General features: G+C 44.4%; 1 protein-coding gene across 1 annotated transcript in view; it reads left to right on the top strand.

The window, feature by feature from the left end:
• Nucleotides 1-20,060, top strand: part of LOC308703395 (uncharacterized protein) — a 29,285-nt gene extending 9,225 nt beyond the window's left edge. The window contains exons 5-7 of the mRNA XM_081386839.1: nucleotides 10,838-11,138; nucleotides 11,590-11,685; nucleotides 18,209-20,060. Of these exons, the coding sequence (XP_081242965.1) occupies nucleotides 10,838-11,138; nucleotides 11,590-11,685; nucleotides 18,209-18,267 (456 nt within the window). The 3' untranslated portion in view covers nucleotides 18,268-20,060. The remainder of the gene's footprint in view (nucleotides 1-10,837; nucleotides 11,139-11,589; nucleotides 11,686-18,208) is intronic.
• Nucleotides 20,061-23,010: the final 2,950 nt, after the last annotated feature.

Below are 23,010 nucleotides of genomic sequence, written 5' to 3'. Positions count from 1 at the left end.
GCTTTTCTAAAATATGATACATTCAAACGCGATCGCGATCCAAAATATGATACATTCAAACGCGATCGCGCTCAAATATAAAACATTATGGTTACCATATACATATCTACGTTTGAGCAGATATCCACAAACACAGTAACAGTAAACACGGGTCTAAATATTACAATATTCACCATATATCTAGCAACAGTTCAACTGCAATGTGAAATGTATGCAACAATAACAAACTAATATGTAAGAATTTCTTACCTTACATCTTTCTTGTCTTCAAATCGCGTTCTTCTTCTTCTGGGGGTAAACCCAATGTAAGCTCACGGCGCGTCTTTCAATCTCGACGAAAAGCAGAGACTGATGAAGTGTTTTGGTGTTTTGTTGTTGAGGTAATGAGCACGTTAGCGTTCCATGTGGAGATTTGCATGTGAATATCTTTTGCGCGAGTAGGCGTGGTCTAATTAAAAGTAATTAGGAAGCGTTTGAGAAGCTGGACATCTTGTTGGTTTTATACTAATTACTTAAACAGAGAATATTTGTTTTCAGTTTGAATCCGATCATTTAAAAGTACACACTTAAATGTTTATAAAAGTATATGGCTCATAAATGTGTGACAAGTATTCGCTGAGTTTTGTTTCAGTTTATAGACGTGCTCAAGAAAAAAAGTTCACCGCGACGGAGAGGCAGAACGCACACCCTGTTTATTTTCTTTATTTTACAAAAGCACAGTGTTTTGATTTGATTGTAAGTGGACACATACAAAAGTAGAAATATCACAGATTCTTTTTTTATATTTATTTTTTCTGTATGTCCATAAATGACGGAGTAATTTAAGTTTAAAGTGCTACAATGTGAAGAAAATCCAGCAAAACGCGCCGGTGCGTTTGTCGACCCCATAGGGTTAAATAAACGTATCACTTCATCTAAAACAAAAACATGTTTATTAGATCCTATACCCACTAAACTACTGAAAGAAGTGTTACCTATAGTGGAAGAGCCTCTCCTCAATATTATTAACTCATCTTTATCTTTAGGTCATGTTCCAAGAACATTTAAACTGGCAGTTATAACACCTCTCATTAAGAAACCACAATTAGACCCACATAATCTAGCAAATTATAGACCCATTTCAAATCTTCCTTTTATGTCTAAAATACTCTTTCTTGCAAGAAAATGACATCTATGAAAAGTTTCAGTCTGGATTCAGACCGCATCGCATCATAGCACTGAAACTGCGCTCGTTAAAATCACAAATGATTTACTCTTAGCTTCTGACCAAGGCTGTATCTCAATACTAGTTTTACTTGATCTTAGTGCTGTGTTCGATACTATAGATCACACAATACTCTTAGATCGACTACAAAATTATACTGGTGTTCAAGGACAAGCATTAAGCTGGTTCAGATCATACCTATCTGACCGCTACCATTTTGTCAATTTAAATTGAGAAAAATCGATCATAACTCCAGTAAACTATGGAGTGCGCAGGGATCTGTGTTAGGCCCTCTGTTATTCTCAATATATATGCTGCCACTTGGAAATATTATAAGGAAACATGGAATTAGTTTCCATTGTTATGCTGATGACACTCAAATCTATATTTCATCACGGCCAGATGAAAACGCTAAATTATCCAAATTGACAGAGTGTGTTAAAGATATAAAAGATTGGATGACGCGCAATTTTCTTTTATTAAATCCAGACAAGACAGAGGTACTACTTATCGGTTCAAAAAACCGCCCACAAAACCTCTCACAATACAACTTTAACCCTCTGGGGACCAAAAACGCACCCTCGCGTTTTGCTCGTTTTTTTTTAGCAATGCAAAATAAACACTAAATGCTCTGTTCATTTTGATCTTTCATTTTCGTGTTATACATCAAACGATCCTGTTCAGTTTCTATTTTTTTTCTGTATACTCACAATAAAAATAAAGTGTTTTGCTTTTTGCCAAATAAAGAAAAATTAACATGATGCGATTTCTGCACTCTCTCTGTCAGTAAACTCCAATTTGAAACGCGTTCGAAAATGATCTATAACTCCGCGAAAATTCAGTCAAACAGGCAAACATACCCACAGGCATAAAGCTTGAGATCACATCTTTTAAATGGAGTAATTTATATAAAAAACAAATATTCTCAGCTTCTGTAATCTGTATAAAAAGAGAGCGATTCCAATCGAGCTCATTAGAGCTCATTCAAATGTAATGTGACCATGCCCCGGAGAGCGCGTGCTATTCAAACGCAAATACTGAGAACCATTTCAAACCTGTGAAACTCCCACATCAGCTGTAAACACAGCGCGTCGCGAGTGAGGCATAATAAAGCCTACCTTATGGAGAAAAGGTTCCTCAGAACAGTGCTGATATGAGGAGCAATAGATCCCGCTGAGGCAGTGGCGGTTCTACATTGAATTACACCCTGGGCGAGACCCCTTTCGAGAATTTATTTTTATTTATTTCCCCAGAAAACAAGACTTAATATCTTATGTAATTTGACTACTTTAATAAAATAAGAAATGTTTGATATTTGGACTGGAAACAAGACAAAAATACTAAGTAAGAAAAGCATTTTTGCAGTGTAGTAACAATATTATGGTGAAATTAGATCTCGTGTTTGAGTTAAAAACGAATTATTATTAAGCATAGCAAGAATCATAGCAAAAAGGCTAACAAATAAAAGTTATACCCACCAATTAATATTACCCCTTCATTCATGACATGGATACCGTAATCATATAGAGAAAAGATAGTTGCATACCTTTATCTTTCGCTCGTTTCTAAATTGGGAACCTAATGGCTTTGACCTTTCTTGTCCATCTCTTATTTGGCACTCGACATCGACAATCAACCACTGTCTATGCAATCAACAGATCCCCTGATCCCCCCATAACTGTCACTCACGCTCACGAGTCACGACCAGAAGTCAAGACTAAACCAATTCACCTTGGTGGTGGTGACCAAGTAATCGTTTTGTATTACCTAATTTTATTAGCCATTCAGACCATTCAGAAAAACAAAAATGTGCAGGAAATATAGAGGCCCGTATTTATAATATTATGAATGAAATGTGCGTTATTTAGAAGAAAGTCGAGGTGTGACTGACTTCGATAACTATATGGATCCCCCCTCTTGTCCGTTCTATTTGGGAGAGACTCAGAGGTGAACTGTCATCCGCGCCTCTGCGCCTCCTCCCCTTTCCCCTTCTCAAACAAACAGCTTCTGTGCACGGCATCTTCTCAGCAACCAGGTGCGCAAATTTGCCAATTCCCCACACAGTGAATGATAGATAATAGAAACCCGCTTCGCGGCGCAGATTTTTTTTTTCTGCTCGTGCCGGCGGTGCTGCCCCCCCAAAAATGCCGCCCCGGACGATTGCCCGGTTCGCCCGTGCCTAAAACCGCTACTGCGCTGAGGAGTGAGGTAGGCTGTTATCTTTTCTCAAGTGTTAAAGGGATAGTTCACTTTGAAATAAATTTTTGATATGTTTTAGCTTACCTCAAGGGCATCCAAGATGTAGGTGTCTTTGTTTCCACAGTAGTTTCAATTTTGATATTTTTAGGTCAAACCGTTCTTGTCTGTCAGTCATATAATGCAGGTCTATGGTCACTGTCTCAAAACACAAGCACAGAGTCCAAATTAAAACAATTCCCCATCGTCCAAATGAAACAATTCCCCATCATAAGTACACATTGATGGCCTAAGACACGAAACGAGCGGTTTGTGTGAGAAAACGAACAGTATTTATATAGTTTTTAGCTCTTGAAAACAGCACACGTCCAAATGGTCTGACGGCGCGGGCGAGTATAGATGTATACATAGATGCCTCCTTGGCTACTGCAGTTCATTGGAACGAAACCGTAGCAAAGCGACATCTAGTGTATATATCTATGCGGGTATAGATGTATACACTAGATGTCGCCTTCGCTACTGCAGTTCATTGGAACGAAACCGTAGCCAAGGCGACATCTATGTATACATCTATACTCGCCCGCGCCGTCAGACCATTTGGACGTGTGCTGTTTTCAAGAGCTAAAAACTATATAAATACTGTTCGTTTTCTCACACAAACCGCTCGTTTCGTGTCTTAGGCCATCAATGTGTACTTATGATGGGGAATTGTTTCATTTGGACGATGGGGAATTGTTTTAATTTGGACTCTGTGCTTGAGTTTTGAGACAGTGACCACAGACCTGCATTATATGACTGACAGACAAGAACGGTTTGACCTAAAAATATCAAAATTGAAACTACTGCGGAAACAAAGACACCTATATCTTGGATGCCCTTGAGGTAAGCTAAAACATATCAAAAATTAATTTCAAAGTGAACTATCCCTTTAATGTGGAATAACGTTATGGAATAACGTTAGTGTAGGCCTATGTAAACTGCAAAAAGATGAATCGCATTTCTATAATATGAATCGCGTTTCTGTGAGATGAATGAAGGGTAAATATTTGTAAAGACTGTTTAGCCTAAATATGAATCGCGTGTCTGTGTGTGAAAGAATAAACCGCTTTAATCAACTAAAATGCTTTGCTATAGCCTACTGAGATGAGTAAAAATCGACTAAAATATGTTGAATTAAAATGTCTTTGCTTTAAACAACGTATTAAACTGCAAATTAACATTTATATGCCCTAATATTTCATAAAAACAACGTTACAGTCAGGCGAAATATGAAAGACAACATTTTGTTGACTAGATTTGGGTACAGTTTTTACTGTAGTATATACTGCCACATCAAATAAGCTTTTGTTTAGCAATTTCTGCTCATATGTTATATATATATATATATATATATATATATATATATATTAGGGCTGTCAAAAGATTAATCACGATTAATCCATCCAAAATAAAAGTTTGTGTTTACATAATATATGTGTGTGTACTGTGTATAATAATTTTGTATATATAAATACACACACATGCATGTATATAATTAAGAAATATTTGCATACATATACTGTATATATTTATATCTAATTTATATTATATATAAATATAATTTTTTTATATATAAATTACAAATTTTTCTTAAATATAAATACAAGCATGTGTGTGTATTGATATATACTTTTATTTTGGTGTATTTATTTTGGATGGATTAATCGTGATTAATCTTTTGACAGCCCTAATATATATATATATATATATATATATATATATATATATATATAATACTATTTTTGTCAAAAATAAAGTCATAGACTAAGATGTTAGATGTTCCAATGTTGGCTATATTCAAACTAATGAATACATATGATAAAATGTAGGCCTATAATCATTTTTTTTTTTTTACAAAGAAAGAGTACACTTGAAATATTGTTGAAATTGTAATTATTGTTGTAATTGTAACCTTTTTAATAAAATAGCAAAACAGATTTACAAGATAGATGTATGCAAAATCTTAAATGGTCAATATAAGTCTTCTTCTAAATATATCTTTTGTCCTTGCATTGTGGCTCAGTCAGTGTCACACCTGAATGAATGGCTCATTATGCAGAGTGGGTGGGACATTGTATTCTCAGGTGTAAACTACTCCTCCTTCACGTCCCCCTCGCATATTGGCTTTCCAATCAAAACCTGTTTTACACAATTTAAATCAATGTATTGTTTTATGTGAACGATAAAGCAAGACTATTTTCAGATCATTTTGAAGCCAGAACTCGAAGCGACAACATCCATTAGTCAAAAGTCTTGTGGACATATATTTAGTATGTGTTTTGTGGTCTTATTTCAGCAACTTTCATTTTTATTTTTTCCAATAACCACGCATAAACATTATTCTCTTAAAAATACAAACATCTACATACATGTTGCTGGCATATTATGGTAGCCCTGTTTGTGCTATATAGAGTGAATTTACACCTTTGCCATTAACATGTTTATAAATAACTGAAAAAAGCACAAATGTCAAGGCATGTCAGAACATCTCAAGGGCCCCAAAAACACATTGGTCCCCAGAGGGTTAACATAGTAGGATGTCCTGTTACTTTATCCTCTACAGTAAAAGACCTGGGTGTTATTCTAGACTGCAACCTGTCTTTTGAAAATCATATTTCATATGTTACAAGCACAGCCTTTTTCCACCTTAGAAACATTGCTAAGCTACGTAACATGCTATCAGTTTCTGATGCAGAAAAGTTAGTTCATGCATTCATGACCTCGAGACTAGATTACTGTAATGCTTTATTAGCCGGTTGTCCTGCATCCTTAATAAACAAGCTACAGTTAGTCCAAAATGCTTAGCTCCAGTCTATTTAATGGATCTTCTATCGCCCTATAATCCATCGCGCTCTTTAAGATCACTAAATTCAAGGCTTTTGGTCATACCTAGGATATCTAGGTCCACCAAAGGAGGGAGAGCATTTTCATATTTAGCTCCAAAACTCTGGAATAGTCTTCCTGATACTGTTCGTTGCTCAGACTCGCTCTCCCAGTTTAAAACTAGATTAAAGACGCATCTCTTCAGCCAGGCATTCATATAATACTTTAAAATTTTACAGTTAAATCCGACCTCTAGTTCATAAACGCCAGAGGAGAACTGGCCCCCAACTGAGCCTGGGCTCTCCCAAGGTTTTTTTTTTCTCCATTAGGTCACCTGATGGAGTTTTTCGGTCCCTTGCCACTGTTGCCTTTGGCTTGCTCAGTTAGGGATATTTGGGTATATTTAATTTAATGAATCAATCAACAATACTATTGATCAGCATTACCAAACGTGGACGTTTTCCACTAGAAACAAACATTGTTTGTTGTATGTATTATGATGTATTATTTTAATTTAATACTGTGAAGCTGCTTTGATACAATCTGTATTGTGAAAAGCGCTATATAAATAAACTTGACTTGACTTGACTTGACTATTGCAGCGTTCGCGGTGATGACGCGCGGCCATGCGATAGGAAGGAACAAGCTCATAATCCGTTTCCTTAGAGGAGCCGGACGGATGTATCCCCCGCGGCCCCCCTCGGTTCCTATTTGGGATCTTTCTTTGGTCCTGGAGGCCCTGAAAGCTTTTTCCTTTGAACCGCTAGAATCCGTTGATTTGAAATACCTTTCGCTCAAAACTGTTTTTCTGATAGCCCTGTCTTCAGTAAAATGCGCGGGGGATATACACGCGCTATCTGTTAGCCCCGCATGTCTCGAGTTCGGACCAAATGACTCCAAAGTCATCCTCAAACCGAGACACGGTTACATCCCCAAAGCGATTGGCACCCCCTTTAGGGCGCAGATCATCTCCCTGTCGGCTCTGCCAGCATCCGATAGCGAGGACAGTGATAACCTCTTATGCCCCGTCAGGGCGCTGAGAGTTTACATCACGCGTTCCGCCACCTTTAGGTGTTCAGAGCAGCTCTTTGTTTCGTTTAGTGGGCGCACCAGAGGTCTCGCCGCCTCGAAACAGAGCCTGTCCATGTGGATAGTGGACGCTATCGCAGCAGCCTACGCCTCCAAACACCTGCAGTGCCCTATGGGCATCAGAGCTCATTCCACTAGAGGCATGGCCTCGTCGTGGGCTTGGTCCAGCGGAATTTCTATTCACGATATTTGTATGGCGGCGGGCTGGGCATCCCCATCTACATTCGTGAGGTTTTATAACCTGGAAGTTCCCGCCTTGCAGGCTAAACTGTTGTCAGTATAAGTGATATGCATGTTCTGCCCAGTCGCTCATGTGCAGACTACGTTCATGTACTGCTAGTATTTCTGGTAAATGGCACTAAGGGAATAGTTTCTCTGTATACAGACCGGCTGAGCCACTCTGTCTTTTTTCCCCCGTCATGCGCCTGTGTACTGGTGCTGGCCTGCGCCGCTGGCCTCCTATCCTCCTCTCAGTTGCGCTGGAGATTATTCTCTCTATACATAGACCGGCGAGACCGCTCTATTCTCCCTATGATGTGCTTATGTACTGTGCTGGCCCGCGCTGCTGGCCGCATTGTCTACATTTACACATAGACCGGCAGTGCCGCTCTATTCTTATATAAAGTGCTTATTACATGCGCTGGCCCGTTTCTCCGCTGGCCACCTGGTCCAGCATGTGGTTTTCCCCGGTTACCCTGGGACTCATGCACTGGATGCTCGGCGCGCACAGCGTTGACAAAGGGTTCCCGTAGCGTAAGCAACTTACGCAATACGAGAGAACCTCTCGTAAGAGAACGTACTCGGTTACTAGGGATGTCCCGATCCGATCCACGGCATCGGTATCGTGCCGATACTGGCCCAGAACGCTAGATCGGATATCGGAGGGGAGAAAAAAATATATCCGATACCTATGATCCGATACCTATTAGGGGAGGAACGGTAGGCCTACGTGTATTCGTGTTGAATGTACGTTCGGTACGTGCGTCACGGTTCGGTGCATGGATTTACACGGAGAATACAGTATAAAAATAAATAAAACTCGCGTGCTAATTAATTAATGTAATGCGGAACTACTGTTAGATACGTGCATAGACATATGCGGGTTCTTTAGGGACACCTAATCTCTGTAAAAAAGTTCGAGCTCGGCCAGATTCGGCTCGAAGTCGTTCATCTTCGGATGCGGAGCCGCGCACGTCGTTACAAAAAAAGCCGTGCACACCGCCAAGCGAAATGGGGTCTTGCGAACCCAACGCGCACGACTAACCACACCGCAATGACGTCATTTTTGCCGCGCGCACCTTTGCGCTCGTGCGGACGCATCGAGTATAAACCTAGCTTTAACCAAGCTTTAGCCGAAGCCGGTTTCATTTTTTGTGTGCAAAGGCAAAGGCTTAATGGCCCAATGAAAAATAATGAAAACCAGGACATTTTCATCACTTTATAAAAAACAGCCAGGACGGCCAGGACAGGACGTGAAAACAGGACATGTCCTAGGAAAACAGGACGATTGGTCACCCTAATAAAACTTAATTAATAACAGCAATCTCTTAAATATTTTCTTAATCATGGATCTTTATTTTCATTAAAAAGGCTTATTTCTGCTATTGTAGGCACTTTATGTAAATGTAAGACATTAATTTGGACAAACTGGGTGTCTGATGGTAGACAACGATCCTGCTCGGACAGAATCGGCTCAAAGTTGTGTATCTTCGCAAGCAGAAAGTATTTTTTTTTTTTTTTACAAGGTTACAAACAATGCCGTGCACACCACCACGTGAAATGCGGTCTCATGCTCTCAACACACACGACCGCCCGCCCGCACCGTGATTACATAATTTTTTGCACAGGAACTTTCGTGCTTGTGCGGACATGGCCAGTATAAACCAAGCTTGACACTGCTATTCTCTTGTCTTGTCATGGTGAGCCTGTGGTTCCCTTTTAGTTGCTCACTCCTGACGTCAGGTTAGTGACCGACGAATTGGAATTTGGCTAGAGAGGCCAATCTACTTCGAGTGTAACTAAAATGAGCCAATGCATATCACAATGCGATACTTGCTATCAGCTGCGCAGCATCGTGGCACAAGCATATAATGAGCAGAAGGTGCATCGAGCTGAGCGGTTTATGTCTGCTCTCTAGGGTGCTGCAGCGGGGCCGATTTCCTCTTTGTTTGTTTGCCAGTTCACTGAGCAAAAAGGCTGTTTTCACAGCTGGTCGGGTGCGCTGTGTGAGAGGGCGCCTTTAAACAGTGAAGCACACGACAGACTGCACTATTCTCTGTCTGAGTCGCTGTGGCTGTTCCCCTGCGTGCTTCAGCACTGAGAGAGTACTCTCTAAAAGAGCTTACACAGGTTTGAGCTTGCGTCTTTTTAAAGATGACATTAAACCAGTGTGTTTCTGGATGCGGTTGTTACCTGACGCAGAGGGATGGTCACGATTGCTGTGTCACGTGTCTGGGCTTCAAAAACGCTCAAATAGCGTTCATGGATGAGTCATGCACCCATTGCGGGAAGATGATCATCGCTGAGTTGCGGTTGAGACTCCAATACCTCCAAAGAGGTTGGGTCCCCGTGTCTCTGCCTCGATTTAATCCTCCTCAGAGGGGGATGACCAGATGTTGATCGCTGCATCGGACGATGAGCCAGACTTCTTTGGAGGTGACTATTCGGCTATGTTGCCTACTTCGGGAACCATAGCATTGCCTGAGTCAGATCCAGAGATGATGGCTATGCTTTTCTGGGCCGCTCAGATGGCCAGGCTCAAGTGGAACCCACCACATTGTCCCGAGCCTGAATGATTGTCCCTTGAGGCTGGAAGATTGGTTTCTCGGGGTGGGACGCTGAGGTACCTTGCTTTCCGGAGGTGCCTGAGGAGCTCACTACATCGTGGACGGCACCTTTTACTGCCCGAATCTGTCTTGGTAATTCCTCCCCCCCTCACCCTTGATGATGCCCTTGAAGGGTTACACGTCGATTTTCACTGTGGAATGGGCCATTGCTATGCAACTGTGCCCTAACTCCACCTGGCAGGGAAGCCTGTAAGAACTCGTTTGATTTAACCAGCAAGGCCGCCTCTGCCATACACATCATGGCGTGGTTGCAGGTCCGTCAGGCCAAGGCACTGAAGGAACTGCATGAGGGAGGTGCACAAACTTCATTCCGCAACGGACCTCGTGCTTCACGTCACGTCCTGTCGCCACATCTGCTATGCCCTGCTGGTTCAGTTCACCGGCTCGGCTCCTCAGTGAAAACCTTAAAATGCGATACACCTTCTGCTCATTATATGCTCGTACATTGGCATTGCATTGGCTCGTTTTAGTTACACTCAAAGTAGATTGGCCTCTCTAGCAAGATTCCAATTCGTCGGTCGTGATGTCCGGAGTGACCGACTGAAAGGGAACCACACGCTCACCATGACAAGACAAGAGAATAGCAGTGTCAAGCTTGGTTTATACTGAGCTCTTCACTGATCTGATCCGCTCCGTTTAGATATGTCAGTCTGAGCTGCTGAAGATGGAGGAACAGCAGAAAGCAGCAGAGAAACAGGCTGAAGATCTTATTAAAGAGCTGCAGCAGGAAAACACTGAGCTGAGGAGGAGAAACACTGAGCTGGAGCAGGAAAACACTGAGCAGAAGAGGAGAAACACTGAGCTGGAGCAGGAAAACACTGAGCAGAAGAGGAGAAACACTGAGCTGGAGCAGGAAAACACTGAGCAGAAGAGGAGAAACACTGAGCTGGAGCAGGAAAACACTGAGCAGAAGAGGAGAAACACTGACCTCACTCAAACTGGTGAGTTAAAAATTATGTAACTATCCTTGTATAAACTTTATTTGAATTTATATATCTTTATTGTCCACTGGATGTAAATAGACTCACTTGCGATGTAAATCTCACTCACATTGTGCATTGACCTGTTCTGTTACCACTCAAAGGCTCTCAGGCGAGATCCCAATACATCAGTTCAGTCCGACTTTAAGTCTCCGTTCCCTCCTTAAGGGAATGGGGGTTACATTAGTTACCTAGATGTTTTCTTTCCTGTGTCCTGAAGAACCTGTCCCTTTTTTTAAAACAGCTTCATCCAATAGTGTTTCATTACATCTCATAAAAGCTAATTTTGTTACCCTCAAAACTATCAGACATGAATTAAAAGATTAAAAACTATCATTTTAAATGTTTTTTTAATAAGACAGTCAAAGCTATATTCAGTGATAAATGTGTCTGTGTTTTTCTCTGTATGTAGAATCAGCTGGTTCAGACACAGACAGACGCTCATCAGATGATCCAGGACAGAATGAAGAAGATTCAAGAGATCCAGCACTCAGTAGAGCTGAGAAAGGTTTGTGCTTCGATCAACCCAAATTCATATGGTCATTTCACTAATGGTCATTTCACTCATGGGTCCTATCTTGCACCCAACGCAACTGACTTTGTACATAACGCATGCATCATTCCTATTTTGTACCCGACGCACAGCAGATTTTTCCCTCCACAAACGCACGCTGGTAAATTCGGGAATGAACTTGCGCTTCCGGGGTGGTTCAGTGAAAAGAGGCGTGTTCCGGCGTAAACGTTCCCTGGTGCTATTTTGCAGTTCCAGAAAACAATTCCGCCACAGACCAGGAAAAACCTTGTCTAAAGTCAGTGGTGCGTTGAGATGCTATTTTACCCCTCTGGGGTCTGAGGTTTTTTCTGGTCCTGGAGGTGTTCTGACATGCTCTGACATTTGTGCTTATTTCTGTTACTTGTGACATTTTCATGGCTAAAGTCTGATTACACTGTATTCAGCACAAACTCTGCTACAATAATATGTCAGCAGCATGTGCTGCATTTATGCGTAGTTTGTGAAAATACAAAAAAATTAATTGTCACTGAAATATATATAGATATATAACCCATATAAACCATAATCAATATGGGTTTTATGGCTATATGGGTTATGGGTTATATGGGTTATATATGTATATATAACCCATAATATTTGCTCCAAAACTGGTGATTTGCTGAAAATCACCCTGACTGCTCATTCAGATAAGACAATATATTGATTTAAAAACTGTAAGACATGTTGGAACAAGCGCGCCTGCTCTTAAAGGGAATGTGAGATGATGCTCTGATTGGTTTATTTCATGTTACACCCAAACCACACCTATGAGTAATGAAGCTACTTCAGACCAACACATTTTAGATTTGCGTCGGGCGCAAGAGGCATAATTTATTTTCGTCTGTGTTTATTAATTGTATTAATTTTGAAATGTGAGAGATGGCAGAAGGCAGTAGATGTGGCTTGAATTAGGCAGACTAACACTGAGAAAAATCTGGAAAATCATCATGTCCTTTTACGTGCTGTGTCTAGATAACACTAGTTCCCTTTCGTTGTCACTCCGAGTTACGTCGGATGACGACGAATGGGGTTTCGCTTAGAAAGCCTATCATCTTCGAGTATATAAAAACGAGCCAATGGCAATGAAATGCCATGGGTCTGCGGAATTTGCATAGCGTAACTCCGCCCCACCCTGGGGGTATATAAGGAAGTGCGCTGGCAACATGCAGATATGTTTTCGCTTCGGAGCCAAGTTCATTACTTCACTCCACAGCCAATTCTGAGTTATCATTTCTTTCTCTTCGAGACGAGCCTCTCTCCAAGTGTTGGTGTGACAGCGAGTTCCAGCGAGTGCACATTCCCTGCTTATCTGTGCAGTGATTTGCCAGTGTGTGTGTGTTCTCTCCCTGGTCGCTTCAACATTTGCGGAGAAATCTCCTTTCTAAAAGAGCTTACACGGTGCACGTCTTTTTAAAGATGCCTCGCCCGTGTACTTCTGGTTGCGGTCTATTTGTTTCTGATTCTGATGGGCACAATCTCTGCCTTGTGTGTCTGGGTGTCGAGCACGCTAAGGCAGCGTTTGTGGATGAGTCATGTTCCCACTGCGGGAACATGCCCATCGCACGGTTACGGTCGAGACTCAATGATCTGTATAGTAGAGTCCCCTCATCCGCACCCCGATCTACGAGCTCCGCGAGTACAGTCCTCTGACTTGCCGCGGGTCTCATTCGGCGCTCCAGATGAGGATTCAATGTCGATCGCTGCATCTCAAGGTGGGCAGGAGTCCTCGGGAAGTGATGGTTCGGCTGTGCTGCCACCCTCGGGTGTGCCAGCATTGCCCGAGTCAGATCCCGAGCTGACGGCCATGCTTTCCCGGGCAGCCGCGGCCATTGGACTAGAGTGGTCCCCGCCACCTGGTCCAGTGCGCTCGCGGCTGGACGATTGGTTTTTGGGTGCGGCCGCCGACCCCCGTCGGCGTCCAACCCCAATGCCTTTCTTCCCGGATGTGCATGAGGAGGTCACGAGGTCCTGGAAGGCACCCCTGTCTTCCCGTGATCGCTCGGCGACCTCCTCCGCCTTGCCTCCTCTCGATCAGGCGGCCGCCAAAGGGTACACTGGGGTTTCCCAGGTTGAACGCTCTGTTGCGATGCAACTGTGTCCTCAGAGTGCTTCTTCCCGCAGTGACCCTAAGCACCCCTCCAAGGCCTGTAGGTTCTCCTCCACGCTTGTGGCGAAGGCCTATAGAGCTGCAGGGCTGGCGGCCTCCTCACTGCATGCCATGGCGACACTCCAGGTCTACCAGGCCCAGATGTTGCGTGACATGCACGAGGGGAGGTCTGACCCAGGGCTCTTTGATGAGCTGCATGCCGCCACCGACCTCGCTCTCCGGGCGACGAAGGTGACCGCACGCTCCCTGGGTCAGGTGATGTCCACCTGTGTGGTCCAGGAGCAACACCTGTGGCTCAACCTGGCTGATATGCGGGAGGCAGAGCGGACCAGGTTCCTCGACACCCCCATATCCCAGGCTGGCCTCTTCGGCGGAGCAGTCGAGGACTTTGCCCAGCAGTTCTCGACTGCGCAGAAGCAGACTGAGGCTCTAAAACATGTCCTGCCCCGGCGGCCCGCTGCTCCGGCAGCGCAGCCGTCGGCACAGGTGCCTCAGCCTGCGCGCCGCCGAGGACGCCCTCCTACGGCTCCCGCCCCTCCCGATCGGCCCCAGCAGTCCGCTGCTCCCGAGTCGCGTCGTGGAGGAAGCCGTAGGAAGGCGTCACAGCCCCCTCCATCCCCGCCCCCTCGCTAAACGCCAGGCCAAGCGGCGCTCCTGAGGGTGGCTGCTCAGAGATGACACCCAGTTCTGTGCAGGAGACGGTAGCAGGGCCGCTCCTTCCCCCGGTGGAGGGCCGGGGGAGAATCCTTGGTTTTCCCACTCCCGCTGCTCGTCCCTCGACGGGCAGCACCCTAATGTGGTTAAAGACAGAACTGACTCACTCATCTCTGAGCACACAGAGTTCTCGGATGACAGCATGCGCCGCCCACAGGCCACGCTCCTCTCATCCCCCTCTGTCGCCAGTCCCCTGCCAGAGCACGCCCCCGTGGGACGCTGGTCCTCCTCTGGCCTCCTCTGGCTGGACACGGCAAATGACCGTGCCCCCGCACAGGGCCGCTATGCCACCCTCGCCTGGGCCGGTCATTTTGCCTCGCTGCACCACCGACGGTACGTCTGTGGTTCGTATGACCCCGCTGGTATAGTTTCTAGGGGCCTGGCTAGAGCTCCCCAGGCTGTCCCGCTGGGTCGCGAGAACCATCAGGCTCGGCTACGCGATTCAGTTCGCGCGGTCTCCTCCCCGCTTCGCGGGAGTCCGCTCCACTATGGTCGGTGGCAATGCCCCTATCATGAGAGCGGAGGTCGCCACCCTACTGGCGAAGGGTGCGATCGAGACTGTCCCTCCAGCCGAAATGAGGTCCGGCTTCTACAGCCCCTACTTCATTGTACCGAAGAAATGCCGTGGATTACGACCTATCCTGGACCTGCGCGTCTTGAACCGCTCCCTTCACAGGCTGCCGTTCAAGATGCTCATGGCCAAACGCCTTTTCGAATGCGTACGGCCACAGGATTGGTTTGCAGCGATCGACCTGAAGGACGCCTACTTTCATGTCTCCATTCTTCCTCGACACAGACCGTTTCTTCGGTTTGCTCTCCGGGAACACGGGGTTTGCATCCTGAACTATCTCGACGACTGGCTGATTCTAGCTCACTCTCGAGATCAGGTTTGCGAACACAGGGACCTTGTGCTCCGGCACCTAGCTCGTCTGGGCCTTCGGGTCAACTGGGAGAAGAGCAAACTCTGCCCAGTGCAGAGGATCTCTTTTCTCGGTATGGAAATCGACTCGGTCGCCATGTCCGCGCAGCTTACGAGCGAGCGCGCGCAGTCACTGCTGACTTGTCTTCGTCAGTTCGAAGGCAAGAGTGCGGTCCCACTGAAACGTTTTCAGAGGCTCCTGGGGCATATGGCATCCGCAGCCGCTGTAACGCCGCTCGGTTTGCTTCATATGAGACCGCTTCAGCTTTGGCTTCGAGATTGAGTCCCGAGGTGGGCATGGCAACACGGCACGCTCCGAGTCCCAGCGACTCCGACCTGCCATCAGACCTTCACCCCGTGGTCGAACCTCAGTTTTCTATGGGCCGGAGTGCCTTTTGAACGAGCTTCCAGGCATGTTGTTGTGTCAACAGATGCCTCCACCACGGGCTGGGGTGCCATGTGCAATGGACATGCTGCCGCGGGCTCCTGGACAGGACCCCAGCGCCTTTGGCATGTCAATTGCCTCGAGTTGCTGGCCGTACGCCTTGCCCTGCACCGCTTTCGGGCGTTGCTCAAGGGTCAACACGTACTAGTCCGATCAGACAATACCGCCACAGTAGCGTACATCAACCGTCAAGGTGGTCTACGCTCCCGCCGTATGTTGCAACTCGCCCGCCACCTCCTCATATGGAGTCAGAAGCATCTGAGGTCGCTTTGAGCCATTTATATTCCGGGACACCTGAACCAGGCGGCCGACGAGCTGTCTCGAGTTCGGCCTCTCGCTGGAGAATGGCGACTCCATCCCCAGTCGGTCCAGCTGATTTGGGATCAGTTCGGGGACGCTCAGGTAGATCTGTTTGCCTCCCACGACTCGTCCCACTGCGACCTGTTTCATTCCCTGACCGAGGGCACGCTCGGCACGGATGCACTGGCGCACAGCTGGCCGCGGGGCCTCCGCAAATATGCGTTTCCCCCAGTGAGCCTTCTTGCGCAGACCTTGCGCAAGATCAGGGAGGACGAGGAGCAGGTCATTTTGGTTGCCCCATATTGGCACAACCGCCCCTGGTTCCCAGAACTAGTACTGGATATGTGCCCAAGGTTTCTACCACTCCCTTTCGAGACCAGGTAGTGAACCTGCAAGCGCTGCCCTCGGAGGAGGCAGACCCAGCCTTGGCACTGCTCTGTCCAGTACGCGCCCTCCGTGCTTATGTAGACAGAACGCAGTGTTTCAGGACCTCAGACCAGCTCTTTGTCTGTTATGGTGGGAAGCTGAAGGGAAAGGCTCTCTCCAAGCAAAGGTTGTCTCACTGGATAGTGGACGCCATTGCTTTGGCATACCAGCAGCAAGGTCGACCGTGCCCCCTTGGTGTGAAGGCTCACTCCACTCGTGGTGTGGCCTCCTCTTGGGCTCTAGCGCATGGCGCCTCGCTAACAGAGCTGCAGGCTGGGCGACACCAAACACATTTGCGAGATTCTATAATCTCCGAGTAGAGCCAGTTTCTTCTCATGTACTCGCTTCAACTAGCCGGTACTAGATTCTGCTCAGGTGTCTTCACTTGCTCGCCATTCCTCTCCACGGACGGGATACGTGCGATATTCTCCTCAGGTGAGCCTAATAAGCCCTGAGTCTCATCCAGCACTGTTGACGTCAACGCCAGAGTTATGCCACCGGCAGCTCTCGCGCTTGGCTAGGTGCCTCCGTGTGCATGGTTCCCCCTCTGGGCGACCCCCACATGTGTATTCCACTGTAAGCCTCTCTGAGCATGTGTCTTTCCCTCGGCAAGCCACCTTGCCACCCCTGGGGTTGAAATATTCCACCTGCGGCTGGACACCCCAGTGTTTCTCCATATGCAGCCCCTCTGGGTCATATGTGTATTCCAAGTCCCCCCCTTCGGGCTGGGCGTGATTGCATATTCCACTGGGATATGCTTCCCAGTGTACCTTGGTATTCCTGTGTTAAGTAGGAGTCCTTCGTCCGTGCCAGTCTCACGACAGGGAGCTCAGACTTACGCAGGGCACTGGAAGACAGTCGAGAGGTGGCGTGATTACACTGGGAACCCCATTCGTCGTCATCCGACGTAACTCGGAGTGACAACGAAAGGGAACGTCTCGGTTACGTATGTAACCCTCGTTCCCTGAGTAGGGAACGGAGACGTTACGTCTCCCTGCCATTTCCGCTGTACCGCTGTACCGCCTGAGTTCAGTCTCGGCTCCTCAGCGAAGACATATCTGCATGTTGCCAGCGCACTTCCTTATATACCCCCAGGGTGGGGCGGAGTTACGCTATGCAAATTCCGCAGACCCATGGCATTTCATTGCCATTGGCTCGTTTTTATATACTCGAAGATGATAGGCTTTCTAAGCGAAACCCCATTCGTCGTCATCCGACGTAACGTCTCCGTTCCCTACTCAGGGAATGAGGGTTACATACGTAACCGAGACGATATGTGTTGTTAAATGTCTGCGCTTCATAACACAGAGTCAGTTCCCTTGCAGAACTGCTGTAGCTTAAAATAATTATCGCAAATAAAAAGTGCACATGTTAAAAGGTGACTGAGAACTTTTGAAGCTATAATAAAAATCACACTTTTTAGTTTTTTTGAATTGTTCTCTTTGACTCAAATTGCTTCTTGTTACAGGTTCTGAAATTACAAATGTAAAATATTATGAAAAAGTAATAAAATGAAGAAACATACCGGAATGAATTAAATTATCATCATCACTCTGCTCTTCCTCAGCTGTGGTTTCTCTCCTTATCTTCACCATCATCATCATCATCCCTCTGCTCTTTCTTTAGCTGTGGTTTCTCTCCTCATCTTCATCATCTTAAGTGGCGTCTGCTACATCTGCTGTTCTCCAGCATTGCAGTCTGAACCCAGAGACTCTGCAGGTTTGATCGGTGGATCCATGACTGTCACACACACACACACACACACACACACACACACACACACACACACACACACACACACTCTCTCTCTTCTGATCTTTCAATTTATATAACAACTGTTCCTCTGAAGGAGACTATTTTAAAGAATAATAAACTGTAAGCAGACTGGATGTAACATTTTATGATATGTCAAAATAGCAGTATCTATCATAGACCATGGAGCCGTTCTAATATGTCACAACAAGCAGAAAACATTTTCCATTATAACAGAGTTAAGGTGCAGTAAAATGAGCTGTTGTTCTGTGAATTTTCACTGGTGAATTCCAGTCATTTCCATAAGAATCTACAAGATCTGCAATTTCGTGTGTGGTCAGAAATGTGTAAACCCTAACGCTCAAAATAATGAATTGGTTTGAGTAGGACAAACTTAAATTAAACTAGTTAGTTCAGTCAAATGAACTTTTATGAGTATTTAGCACTTTCTTTTTCTTTCAAGTTCACAGAACTGATATATTTTAAGTAAACTGTTTCATTGTTTTGTGTTTTATGAAATTATTTCTTTTAATTTAGACAAACTTAAGTTTAACGGAAACGGCTGGGATATATTACGGCTAAAATTAAGTGTAATATAATGGGTTTTTTTTGTGCAAGATTAATGTTAAGTGGGAGATTTAGTAGTGATTAATGTTTTGTTATGCTAATTTAGGAGAATTTCTGTTAATGTTGGTTTTAGGATAGTTATCATCATGGTGACAAGTGGTGCATGCAGCTTGATTTGAGAGCAAATGAAACCTTTATATTCCTACACTCATACAGCAAGTGCTACTGTATAACATACTATTGTTGACATGTCTACAAACTCGTGTGTTAGCAAACTAGCTTGTTAAAGCTAGCTAAGTTTATACTAATCAAATTGTTCACATTGAGATTGCGTGAAAGTTTTAAGTTAAAGGTGCAATGTGTGATATTTCTGAGGATCTATTGACAGAAATGCAATATAAGATCCTATCTCCCCTTACCTAGCTGCTTTGATGCTCTTATCCATAGCTCTTATCTTATACTAACTAGCATGGAAACAAGCTATGGTAAAGTCAGTGAATAAAAGACTAACTCAGTGATAAACAAGTAAAAATAACAAATCGCAATAACATGTGGTTTTACTGAATAATTAAGTAAATATAATATAGAAAAAACCTCATTGCTTGACTTGCTACTCTCTGCTGACTCAGACGACGACATCTTCCGATCATACGTTGGCCACCGTAGCCTCTCATTCAAGTTTGAAATGTCAAGGAAAGGCCGCGAATTATTGACCGGTTGCAATTCGCAATTCTCACCACTAGATGCCGCTAAAAATCACACACTACACCTTTAAATGTATGAATTTGTGTACTCAAACATTTAAAGTTAAGAACAATTAAAAATCTGCCAGTTCTGCTTAAACTTTGAATTTCTTAACTTAAAGTTTAGGCAACTGATTGCCTTACATTTTTGGGCTTTTGCCAACTTATTCAGGTTTACTGCTTTTGTTGTCAAGGAAAGAAAAGTTGCTGAATGAATTGCTTAAGGGATTACAAAATAATATCTGAATGCATTCAAGTTCTCCAGCATGCATGTATGTTTATAGCACTGTTATTTTAATTGAATCATGTTGCAAAACGGACCAACTGGAGTGAAATGTTCAATAAAGACAGAACTGTAAACTGCTCGTCTGAATTTATTTATTATATATATTTTGAAATGAGTGAAAAACAATGGAATTATACACCAGAAACTTGAAATAGTACAAATAAACGTGTGATGGTAAAGAGAGCTTCAGAAATCAGAATCAAGGCAGATCCAGTGGAAAAAGGTGAAGGCTGATTTGAAAAAGACTACTAGTTAATAGAAGATTATGATGGCAAGGCAGCGCAGGCTTGCATGGACAACTCGATCCGATGGTCAGACGTGAAGTGATGAACCCAGTGTTGGTGAAGACAAGAGTGAAGACATAAACTGCAACGGCGAACTTCCAGACGAAGACAAAGCAGGAAACACGAGGAGCCGAAGAAACGAGGAGCTGAAGAAACAGGAACACAACAAGCAACATCCACAAAACAACGATCTGACAAACACAAGACGCATGAGGTGAGTATAAATAGGCAGTGGTAATGCACACCACCTGTCGCTGATTTCCCCGAAGGATAATCAGCGACCACGCCCACACACACACACACACACACATTCATTCACAAATACACACACACAGCGAAAGGGAGCGTCAATGAATTCCTCAACCATGACAATTATTCATTGTTTTGATCAATTGGCATCCATAAAACGTAGTTATAATCTGCATTCTCATGTATGTATGTGCGCTGAACGCTAACCGGAAACTCCCGATATGCAAGTAGAACGCGGAAGTAGTTGTGCAAGTAGCCCATTGTAATTTGACTAGTAATAAATTAGTTTCAGATATCCTCAAATGTATTTTGGATATCTTTAAAAATGATAAATTAAAGATATCTTCAATTTGATTACAACTAGTCAAAAAAGATAGAGATATCTTGAATTATAATTTTTAGTAGAAATAATTCAGTTAGAGATTTAATTATCACTAGTAAAATTGTAATTCAAAATATCTCTAATTAGAATTATGCCTAGGACAAAATCAATTATTGATATCTTTAATTACAATTTCTACTAATCAATACTCATTTGAAGATATCTGGAAATATTTTCCAATGGAAGTCAATTTAAGAATATGACTAGTCATAATCACATTGTAGATACAGTACCTACAGCGAGGTGGAGGGTAGGGACCCGACTCAGGAGGCATAGCGTTTCGAAGTGGGGTGTGAGTGTGCGGAGCAACACTTACCTGACTCCACGGTTGTGCAGAGGGTGTGTGAGAGAAGGATTGAGAATCTGGGTACCGCTGACTGAGACGCCAGAGATGGAACAGAATTTTGATTCAACAAAAGATTCTCCGCCCTCCGGGAAAAGAGCAGGTGTGTTCAACTCCGGGTCGCCCGTCTCAGGGGTGGCTGAGAAGGGTGCTGCCGTCTTCATGCGAAGGCTCGACGTCACAGTAGAGCTGGCTGTGGCAGAGGTTTGTTTTTAATTGACACCCTTTGCGACGAACAGACTGAGGAGCAGCCCACGAGTGACTCTGATAGCACATCAGGGCAAGTTCTTGGTTGCCTCAGCCTGCTTCTGAACTGCGGAGAACAGCTGGGCACAGTCCTCAACAGTGTCGCCGAAAAGGCCGTCTCGTGAGATGGGAACATCGAGAAAGCAAATGTTGGTGATATCTAGGGTTGGGAACCGAAAACCGGTTCTTATCCAGAACCGGTAGTGTTTTTTGAAAAATACCGGAACCGTGCGAAATTCCTAAGTTTCGGTTCCAAAAACTGTTCTGGGCCGATTTGTGGGCGAAGTGCTGGAAGCTTATAGTTTAATAGCGACGTCTCACATTCACCTCATGAATATTAAAGGAGTAATGAAAGCACTCGTGCTACTCATATACGTTTTAAGAGAGAGAGAGAGAGAGAGAGAGAGAGAGAGACCCACGCGATCTTCACACAGGAACATTCAAATCTGTTTGCGGCGCTGTCGCTGAGAGAGCAGTTGTCAATATGAAACAGCTTTACTTTCACAATCTTTTCAACAACACAGCATCGGTATTTCGGTGTTACAAATATTCAAATGATCACAGAAGTACTGAAATAAAAGTTTAGAGTTCGAGAATAAACACTGATGTCTACAGTAGCAAGCAACCAAAACAGAGTAAATCACCTTTTGAAAGTCTCTTCAAATAACGAAAATTCGCTTCAGAATTTACTAAATGTAGCTATATAATGATGTAACATCATGAATGCCTTTTTTCAAACCGTGTTTTTGTCTTTTCCTGAATCACTACGTTAAGCCTGTAATAAGCGTTTATACTCGGACTACTTTACACCGGCACCGCTGCGGAGTAGCACAGTGCCTGAGTGACTCACGCGCGTCATAGAAATAAACATAGAGAAGTAGCTCCGGCTTCAATGTTCTTCCGCAAGACGCATGCAGTTCTGTTTATTTAACTGCTAGAGAGCTGATTCATCCAGTAATGAAGTGAAGTCTTTATGAATCAATCATTCAAATCGAAATATTATGTTTCACCTGTCTGGATCTTACATGTGTGTTCAAATATATTCTACCCCTTCTGAGAGGGTATTCTCCACTGCTGGAGATACAATAAGCTGTTCAGTTCTGCTCGCAGTTCAACCCCGACTCAGAACTACCCTCGTGCATTATGAGTGTTTTGGCCGTCACATGCAGGGAAGAGGCGGTCTACAGTAGCACTGCAGCCCCACCACTGAGGGTAGTGAGAGAAGAAAAACTTTTTCTGCAGATTTAGGCATGTTTGCCTTGCCATATTGGCACCAATATAACCCTCTCTCAGATGCAGCGATCGACATCTGATCCTCAGCTGGAGCCCCGAATGAAATGCTAGGTCCATCATGAGAAGGACCAACAATCCCATCCGGAAGCTGCCAGGCATGCGAGACAGAGATCGTGGCCATCAAACTCGACAGCACACGGCGCGCTGAACGCTCAAGCGTTAATGAGAAAGGCAAGACGAACAATGTGCCAACAAGGTAATGCTCTCATGAGAGAACATGAACC

The sequence above is a fragment of the Scardinius erythrophthalmus genome (genome assembly GCF_964197995.2).
Source record: "Scardinius erythrophthalmus genome assembly, chromosome: 15".
Classification (NCBI taxonomy): Eukaryota; Metazoa; Chordata; class Actinopteri; order Cypriniformes; family Leuciscidae; genus Scardinius; species Scardinius erythrophthalmus.
Note: the sequence above shows the minus strand (reverse complement) of the source record. Positions and strands in the feature narration are given on the sequence as shown.